Here is a 10,185-nt window from a genome sequence, read left to right on the forward strand (position 1 = left end):
ACTTTTTGTGCTTTTACTCACAGAGCATCTGTTTCTGAAAGAAATTCCTCTTTCATTGTCAGGTGCTCCAGGGATTCCTGGGCTGAAAGGGTATCCTGGGGAAGCAGGTGACCCAGGGCCTTTAGGGGGCAGAGGTGATCCAGGACCACCAGGCCCCAAGGGAATAAAAGGTAAGTGATAAAGAGTCATGGTAACCTAGGCATTAGGAAAATGATTTCCTGCCTGCTTATGTCCTTCTGCCTGCCCATGCATAGTTCCTCTGGAGATGAGCCTGCCTTGAGCCCGAATACCCAGAATAATGAAGGTTTCATCTCATCTTTTGAAATATTTTTCTTCTGATACTCAGGCCTAATTTCCATTCTATTTCCTTTTAAAGATCTAAAGAAATCATTTGTTTCTCTATTTGATGTTTAAAAAGCTGCTGTCTTTTGAGCCTTTGACCAAGTTAACTAACACTGGCTGCCCTCTAAAATCTGTCCTATTAAAATCTGTGCAGTTAGATGGCACAGCGGATATTATGCTGGACTTGGAGGCAGGAAGAGAGTTCATGTGGCTCCACACAGTCACTAACTGTGGGACTCTGGGCAAATTGCTTAATTGCTGCCTCAGTTTCTTTATCTGTAAAATGGGGATAATAATAGGACCCATCTCTCAGAGATACTGTGAGGATCAAATGAGAGTTATTGTAAAGAGCTCAGGATAGTATCTGGCATATAGTAAGTACTTAATAAATGCTTATTTTCTTCCTTTCCCTATGCTATATCTAAAAGCATGTCAGCATGTTACAGATCTATGATTACTTCCGATTGCACAAAGAGCCACCTTTCAATACCTTAGTCCAGACGTGCACCTCAGTGTAATGGATTTCAAGTCGGTAGACTTGGACTTGAAGCAGCTCTGCCCCTTAGTACTTGTGTGAGTTTGGATTTCCCCTTTCTGGGTCTCCATTTGCTCACCTGTAAGGTGAGGGGAACAGATGAGATGACTTCTGAAATCTTATCTAAGTAGTAAGAGGAAGATTTGAACTCAGATCTTCTTAACGCTCTTGTCCCTTATGCTAGGTAGCTTATTGATCAGATTTTTAAAACTGAATATCTAATCATATAGTGTGCATTATGCTACACTCTGAGTGGGCCACAAAGATCAGAGGGAGCTTTAAGTGGCAGCGGGCCAAAGTGGTTAGACATTTCTTAGACAATATTTGAAAGTATCAGAGATTTTTGAGGAGTGAAATGATGTGTGATTATGGCTGTGTGTTCAGAAGATTAGTTTGTGGAGTACAGATAAAAGCAAAAACTTCTAGATTTGGGGAGGGGAGAGAGGGAAGCAGCCATGTGATTTCATTGGTATGGGGATTTCTTGGCTTGGGAACTCCATTCGCTGATGGGTTACAGTATTGGTCCATACTCTTGGAGAATTACTTGCACCATGAAGAAGTTGTCATATGGGTAGCATGCCAAAAAGGTAGGCAAGACTTGCAGCTCCATGGCCACCCCTTTGGCCACTAAGTTGAGCTGCCTTCATCACATAGATAAAAGGTTTTTATAAAATATTTTACTTGTTGCAAGATTTTGGTAGGGGTACCTTTGGGTCTCCCGTGCTGAAGCATTAGATCTCAGAGCTTTATCTGATATATCTTCAGATTTACATCTGTGACCTGCCTTACAGGTTTCTGGGATCCCCACTTGGAAAAGCAGGGCAAGGTTGAGCCCTTCCATCTCTCTTCTTTCTCACCTTCCCCAACCCCCGCATCCCTCCCAGGCTTTATTGTCCATATTACCTCTCTGTCTAGTGATCACAAGATTTAGAGACATGAAAAGTAATTCGTCTTTATGAACTGTGAGGGTCTCCCTGTTTCAATGTTATTCTTCTCACGCATTTCAAAATTCTTATCAGAATTAATTTCCCCCATACCTTTTGACTTTTCTTTCAGTCTCCTGAAAGTTTCTTTATAATTATCATGCTTCAGGAAGCATAGCTTACCTTTGCAGATTTTGGCTGCTGTGAATGGAAATCATTATTTTGGGAACTTGGACTGGACTGCTCTTGTGTAATGTGTATACTGTTAGATAACTGGAGGAGTATGTAAGTGTGTATGTGGGGGGATTGGGGCAATACTGAGGTCTCAGAACTACATTCTTTTGTGTTTTCCCAGACATTTTCATCACTGAGAACAATGTCTCAGCTAGGTTCCTTCCCTTTTCTATTCCCAAGACTGATGGATTTTTAAAATGTGGAATCGAGTGCTTTTTTACTGGTTGATTTAGTTCATGTGGGCTCTGAAGCAAAAAAGAAAAAAAAAAAAAACTAAAATAAAGTTTGATTAATTCTACAGTATCTAGATTTCCAGCAAAGAAAGATCCTTCCTTCCTTCCTTCCCTCCTTCGTTCCTTCCTTCCTTCCTTCCCTCTTTTCTTCCTTCTTTCTTTTCCTTCCTTTCTTCCTTCCTTCCCTCCTTCCTTCCCTCCCTCCTTCCTTCCCTCCTTTCCTTCTCTCCCTCCTTCCTTCCCTCCTTCCTTCTCTCTTTCCTTCCCTCCTTCCTTCCCTCCTTTCTTCTCTCCCTCCTTCCTTCCCTCCTTCCTTCTCTCCCTCCTTCCTTCCCTCCTTCCTTCCTTCTCTTTCCTTCCTTCCTTCCTTCCTTCCTTCCTTCCTTCCTTCCTTCCTTCCTTCCTTCCTTCCTTCCTTCCTTCCTTCCTTCCTTCCTTCCTTCTCTTTCCTTCCTTCCTTCCTTCCTTCCTTCTTTCCTTCTCTTTCCTTCCTTCCTTCCTTCCTTCTCTTTCCTTCCTTCCTTCCTTCCTTCCCTCCTTCCTTCTCTCTTTCCTTCCTTCCTTCCTTCCTTCCTTCCTTCCTTCCTTCCTTCCTTCCTTCCTTCCTTCCTTCCTTCCTTCCTTCCTTCCTTCCTTCCTTCCTTCCTTCCTTCCTTCCTTCCTTCCTTCCTTCCTTCCTCCCTCCCTCCCTCCTTCCTTCCTTCCTTCCTTCCTTCCTTCCTTCCTTCCTTCCTTCCTTCCTTCCTTCTTTCCTTCCTTCCTTCCTTCTTTCCTTCCTTCCTTCCTTCCTTCCTTCCTTCCTTCCTTCCTTCCTTCCTTCCTTCCTTCCTTCTTCTTTCCATATATTTGATGGAACTTACCTTTGAAGTAATATCTCATTGTCTGAAAGGATAACTTGGGAAATGACTATAATCAGCTTTTATCATTGATTCCTGACATTGGATTTTTTAGTTCTTTGTCTCCTACTTTTCCAGTATGCTGGGGTTTTGTTTTAAGTGGCCAGGGACTGCCATCATATTTAGTATTTTCAGTATGGCCAGACTGATAGAATACCATAGAATGTTCCATGTTTCTAGATATCAGCATTACTGCAGTTAGATGGGGTAGCTCCTTCATTTCATTTCTTTTCTTTTTTTAATTTAATTTTTTTTCTAGTTAACAAGCATTTATTTTCTCCATCTAACTTCCCATTCCCACCCAAATGAACAATAAAAGAAATAAATTCCTCATAATCAATATATATATTATCAAGCAAAATAAAGTAAAAAAAATGGATATCTCATTAAGGGCAGCTATTTCTACTTCTGAATTAATTCACTTAAAATTACATTGCAAAGAAATGGATACTGTGATAGTCTGAATTAATTTTCTCTAAGAGAAATATTCTGAAAAGTTGTTGCCCCAAACACTCCAAGACATGATGACATGAATGATAGGACTTAGGAAGGAGAAAAGCAATGGAAAAAAGTCAGACGTGGACACACCCAGGAATGTGTTGCAGTGTGGCCTTCTGGCCAGGAAGGGCCACTGTCACTTTACAAACAGCACACTGAAACTCTAGGATAGCTGCTCCTACTGTAATTCATTTTTCCCACTGAAAAGTCTATTGTATCTTGTAGCACCTTTGACAGTCTCTACTATTGTAATTAATCTTTCTGTGATAGTAAAATAAGGTACATTCCAGCAGAAACATTTTGATCTGAAAAACTAAATTTATGGTATTTGAAATATGTTATAAATAAGTTCTGATGATTGGTTTGAATAAGGAGCAGCTGAACCCATTTTCTAATAGAGCAAACTATATGGATTTTGAGTTGTATTTTTGTTCATTCACATTTCAACTTCAATTTTAAGATGTGCTAAAAGTTGTGTTTTAATATTATTCTAACTAATCTATCTGCTAAATATGTACCTTGTAGAACAAAAATAGTATCTGGTAAGCACAGACAGCATACTTACAAATCATTGACATTCGGAGGTTAGAATAGAAGATTAGGGGGGCAATTTCCTCTAGATTAAGGGTTCTTCAAGTGGGGTCTGTGAATTTGCTTTTAATATGTTTTAGTAACCATATTTTAATATCATTGTTTTTATATTTCTAAGTTTTTTTAAAATAATAAGTATTTATTATTTATTTTTTTTTTTTAGGATTTTGTAATCCTAAGTATTTTACTTGATGGATTTAAAAATGATTCTGAGAAAGGGTTCATAGGCTTTCACTAGATGGCCACAGAGGGATACACACAAAATGGATAGAAATCCCTGCTCAGGTAGCACAGAAGTTGTAGTGACTCATGCTAGACTGGTTTTTTTTCAGCACAATCCAGAAAACATATTGCATGACAAAGTATGCTTGTATGTTTTCCCATCATGAAACACACAGTAGTGTACATATTGACAGGCATAAGAATTCTAGAGGTGTCCTATTCCTACCTCATGATAGAATTTTCTATTAAGGTAAATTTTTTCAACTAGACTAAATCCTTCATGAGAGCAGGTATCTTTATTCCAACAAAGTCCTAATGAGCCCCCAAAAGGGATTCCCCTGGAGTGGTCATCTTATTCTCATTTGAATTACAGGTTTCCATTAGAATGGAACATATTACCATATTTTATACATTTATAATTTTGCATAATGGGAATTTGAAAATTTGTTCTTCATGATCTGCACTAATTGGGACCTGGTAAAAATGTTATGCCCTTTTTACATTTAAGATAGTTCTTTGTACAAAGTAGGTGCTCAACAAACTCTATTGGTGAATCTATTATATCTAGAATCAAGAGCTTTTCCCAAGCAAGAGGGGACCATAAAATTGCTATTGTCCAGCTCCCTTATTTATCCACAGATAAGGAAACAGGTTTGTAGAAATTTAAGAAATTTAGCTAAAGTTAAATTGGGCTTGTGGCAAAATCAGAGTTGGATTTTTAATATCCTGCCTCGCAGTCCTGATTGAGTGATCCCTCTTTTTGGGACATTTCCCACAGAGGCATGTTTAGAAAAATATATTGTTTTGAAGGGAGGGACAAGAGGCAGCCTTGGCTTGACTTTACTCTGGGATTCTTCTAATCATTCTCAGGTGAGTGTTTTTGACATTGAGTGGAAACCTTTCTTTTTGCTCTGATCCTGGAGCCCTATCTGATCTATTTGAAAAGGGCCTACCCTCTATATACCAGACGAAACTGTGATTCTTCTGGAGACATCCCTCCTTATCTCATTCTTGGACTGCTCCAATAGCTACAGCCTGGTCTTCTTGCCATAGGTTCCTGCCCACTCAGTCCATCCTCCATTCTGCTTCTAACGTGACCTTCCTAACATATGGGTTGGACCATGTCACTACCCCCCCACAGTCAAGATATTGTTATGGCTCTCTATCACTTCAAGGATCAAATATAAAATCAAATAACAAATTAAGAAAATCAGAGCCAAAAAAAGCAGAGGAAGAATAGAAACAGAGGAAGAAGGAAGAAGGAAGAGAAAGAAGCAAGAGGAAAGAGGATGAAGGAAGAGGGAGGAGGAAGAGGAAATAATAATAATATATTGCTTGTCCAAACTACAACCTTAGTGGAAAGAAAGGCACAGATAATCAAATAGCTAGCATGGATTACTTCTGCTGTTAATGTCTGAAATGGAGATTTGGCTTAAAACTAGGCATTCATTGACAAACACTAGAGAGAACTGGCATGCAGGTATAATGAGAACTTTTGTTCAAGGAACCTCAAAAACTCTGAGACTGACAGTAGTGGTGAACAGTAGAGTTTCTTATGAGTAAGGTGAATGCTCTACTAAGGTGTTGCCTAATTGTTGTACTCTACTGAATATTTTATGCACAAATAACTTTCAGATTCAGTTAATAGGATTCTCTTTAAAAAAAAAATGGAGAAATCCCTAACAAAATAAAACACTCCAAACACTGTATAGATGTAACTCGGCTCAATTGAAAAAGGTAACAGTGGGTCAAATATGGGTCAGCCAGTTCAGCTGTGGCCAAAGTCTGAGGCTGTGGCAATCCAACAGTTAGATGTGTTGATGTTACAATGGATTGCTGGCAAAGGGGCTAGAAATTCCCCAGTAAGCCAAGTAAACCTAGCCATCAATCTTTGTGGATAAAGGGAAGATCAAAACACTTTGAACAGCAGTTTCCAAAAGGGAAAAAAAAAGGATAATTGTTTTAGATAAACGGCAATAAATTTCCAAGTTTGGCAGATAAAGAAGATCTGCCTGTTCCTTTGGTTTAACTTTTGAAACTATTTCATAAATAAGAATGAGGACTGGAAAACTACTGTCAAAAGTGGTCAGAGGATGAGTGAATTTGAAATACTGATTAGAAGTTCCCATTCCATAGGGGCTGACTCAGGATTATAGATTTCGAGCTGGGAAAGGTCTGGCTGATCATTTACTCCAATCTTCTGATTTTACAGATGAGGAAATTGAGTCCCATTAAGGATATATGATCTGCCCAAGGTCACACAGAAGCTGTGACTTTACTAGGGAACCAGTGCCTTTCTAGGAAAGTCTAGGTAAATTAGACTAATTCAAAATCAATATGAGTTATAGCATGTTTCTAATGAAAAACGATCTTATGTTCAAATACATATATAATGAGAATTGGGAAAACAATACTGGAAGCCCTGCTTTAATAAATAAATAATAATGATTAATAATTAATATAACAATCATATATAGTATGTATATGTACATATATATAAAGGCAATTCAAGAATCCAATAAAGAGTTATTAAGCACGAACTATGTGTCGGTGGGCAGCTAGGTAGCCCAGTGGATAGTGTTAAACCTGGTCAGGAAGGCCAGAGTTCAAATCTGATTTCAAATACTTACAAATTGTATGATTCTGGGCAAGTCACTTAATCCTGTTTACCTCAGTTTCTACTTTTGTAAAACAACTTGAAGAAGAAATGGCAAACCACTCCAGTGTCTTTACCAAGAAAACTCCAAATGGAGTTACAAAGAATCAGACATGACTGAAAAATAACAAGTTCCAGGTTCTGTGCTAAGTGCTTGGTGATACAATTAATAAAAAGAAAATAGTTCCTGCCCTCAAGGAGCTTACAGTCTAAGAGTAGGATACAATATAAAAAGGAGGCAGGAAAGGGAGGGGAAATCAGGAATTATCTGGTATAGAGGCATCTTTTTCCATAGAAATAAAAACAGGTGGAACAGCAGATACAGAGTGGAAAGATATGATAATCCAGTTTTTGTCCTCTGGAAAGGAAGGTATTAGGAGGGATTTGATATTTCATTCTGCCCACCTCCAATCAGAGAGGAGAGGAGGCTAAGGGAGCTGATATCAGTCAAGTTGTGAGTTTACTGAGAAAACAGAGGTCATTAGTTAAGAGCTCTATTTTTTCTCATTTCTTTTTAAATCTCAAAATTCCTTGATATCTCTAGATCTCACCTATTTTGTCTAGGTCTCTGACAGTGAGGAAAATCCTCTTGCCAAGATCAACCTCCCTACATATTTTGTTGACCCTGTCCTTTCTAGCATGTTATATCTTTAATCAATCCCTCTTTTCTGCACATCCCCAACAAATATTCAGTTTTCCCTATCCACTATTTGCTTGTCTTACCCAGTCTTTAGAAATAAACTCCTCTAAAACGTTTGTCTCTCTTCTCATTCTTAAATAAACTCCTTCAAAAAGTATGTCTACACATGCTGCCTCCACTACTTTTTCTTTCTCTTAACCCTTCAGTTTCTTGTAATATGAATTGAGACTGCACTACTCAACAGATACTTTCCTTTTCAAAGTTACCAATGATCGTTTAATTTCAAGGTGTGATGGGATTTTAATTTTAAATACATATCTTTCCAAATTTTATCTTTCCAAATACATGTAAACATGGTTTTCAACATTCATTTTTAAGCTTTTTATTTTCAAAACATTGCAAAACCTTGTGTTCTAAATTTTTTTTCTCCCTCCCTTCTCCCCATACCCTCCCCTAGACAGCAAGTAATCCAATATAACATTCATTTTTGTAAAACTTTGTGTTCCAAATTTTTCTCCCTCCTTTCCTTTCCTTCCCTCCAAGACAATAAGCAATCTGATATAGGCTAAATATGTGCAATTCTTTTCAACATATTTCTATATTTGTCACATGGTGCAAGAAAAATCAGATCAAAAGGGAAAAATCAACAAGAAAGAAAAAACCAAGCAAACAACAAAAATTATGAAAATTACCTTGCTTCGATCCACATTCAGTTTCCATAGTTCTCTGGACACAGATGGCATTTTCCATCCCAACTCTATTGGAATTGCCTTGAATCACCACATTGTTGAAAAAAGCCAAGTCCATCACAATTGATCAATGTGATGGGATTTTGTCAGACCTCATCTTTCTTTACTAAATTGCTGGATTTGACACTGTTGACCATCACCATTTTCTCCTGGATTCCCTTTTCTCTCTGGGTTTCACTGAAACTATTTTCTTTATTTCTCCAGTTAATGTGTCTGTTTCTTATCTGTTTCCTTTGCATGCTCACTATCATGCTTGATGTGTGGGTGTTCTCTTAAGGTTCTATCCTGGGATCTCCTCTTTATTCCTTCTATACTCTTGAGTAAATTTCATCAGTTCCTAATTATCATCTATACGCAAATAACTTAGATTTATTTTTCAGACCCATTTTTCTACCTTGAACTTCAATTTCAAAGCACTTATTGGACATTTCAAACTAGGTATTCTGGAGACATCTCAAACTCATCATGTCCAAAACTAAACTCATTTGCTTTCCCACTATAACTCCGTTTTTATTGTTGAGTCATTTTTCAGCTATATCCAACTCTTTATGACCCTGTAACCCTCCCCTCTTTAAAATTTCATTATTTTTTGTCAAATGTATGTCTTCTCTATGATCATAAGGTTGGTATTATCCTTGAATCTTCAGTCTCTTTCAGCTCATATATCCAATTCCACAAGATCTAATCTTCCTGTTTCCACCTCCACAATATCTTCTATCTGATCTTTTCTCTTCACTCATATAATTCCCACCTTAATTAGGTCAGCCACTTATCTCTTGCCCAGCTTATTGCAGTAGCCTTATAAGTGCCCCCCCAAGCTCTCCATACTCCAATTCATCTTCCCATTGCGGCCAAAATAATTTTTATTAAACTCAGATCTGACCATGGGACTCTCTATTCAATGAATTTTGGTGGCCCCTTCTTACTTCCAGGAAAGAAAAAAAATTAATAATCTTGCTGAACCCCTCTTTTCAGCCTTAGAAGGCTTGATTTCTCCTGTAGTGTCTTTTATTTCTTCCTTACACCTGACTTTCCATATCAATACCTTTATACTGGCCATGTTGCATTGCTGGAATGCAGGCTATAAGTCACCATTTTCTGAAGAAGCCTTTCCTGATCCACCTCAACTGCTCCTGCCCTCCTTATACTCAAATACTCTGTACTTGTTCACTTTATTACTTTCATACATATTCACCTCCCCCATTATTAAGTAGTAGAAAGATGGTGAGTAGGGATTGTTTCATTATATGTATTCATATCCCAAGTGCCCAGCATTGCTTAGCATATAATCAGGCTTGATAAATTCTTGCTCATTAATTTGTTAGAAAATCTGATTACATTTTTGGGGGAAACTATGCATTTAATATAGATACCCACACACTGAATATATGAAATTTTGGTAAGGAGACAATAGAATCTGGAAGATCAATAAGGGACTTATGTAGGAGGTAACTTCTGAGCTGACCTTTAGAAGAAATTAGCGATTCTTAGAGGTAAAGGTGAGGAAAAAAATGCATCCTAAGATAGGGTATGGCTTGTGCAAATGTCCCGAGACAAAAGATGGTATGTTATGTGTGATGAATAGCAAGAAAATCAGTATGAATGAGTCACAGAGTATTTGAAAAAAATAATGTAAAATAAGCTTGGAAAAGCAAGTTAAAACCAG

At 37.8% G+C, this 10,185-nt stretch overlaps 1 protein-coding gene across 5 annotated transcripts in view; it reads left to right on the forward strand.

The window, feature by feature from the left end:
* Window positions 1–10,185, forward strand: part of COL4A4 (collagen type IV alpha 4 chain) — a 138,665-nt gene that overhangs the window by 102,926 nt on the left and 25,554 nt on the right. For all 5 annotated transcript variants that reach the window (XM_074298563.1, XM_074298564.1, XM_074298565.1 and 2 more), the window contains one exon: window positions 63–170. In XM_074298563.1, the coding sequence (XP_074154664.1) occupies window positions 63–170 (108 nt within the window). The remainder of the gene's footprint in view (window positions 1–62; window positions 171–10,185) is intronic.

This window comes from Sminthopsis crassicaudata, chromosome 3 (genome assembly GCF_048593235.1).
Source record: "Sminthopsis crassicaudata isolate SCR6 chromosome 3, ASM4859323v1, whole genome shotgun sequence".
Lineage (NCBI taxonomy): Eukaryota > Metazoa > Chordata > Mammalia > Dasyuromorphia > Dasyuridae > Sminthopsis > Sminthopsis crassicaudata.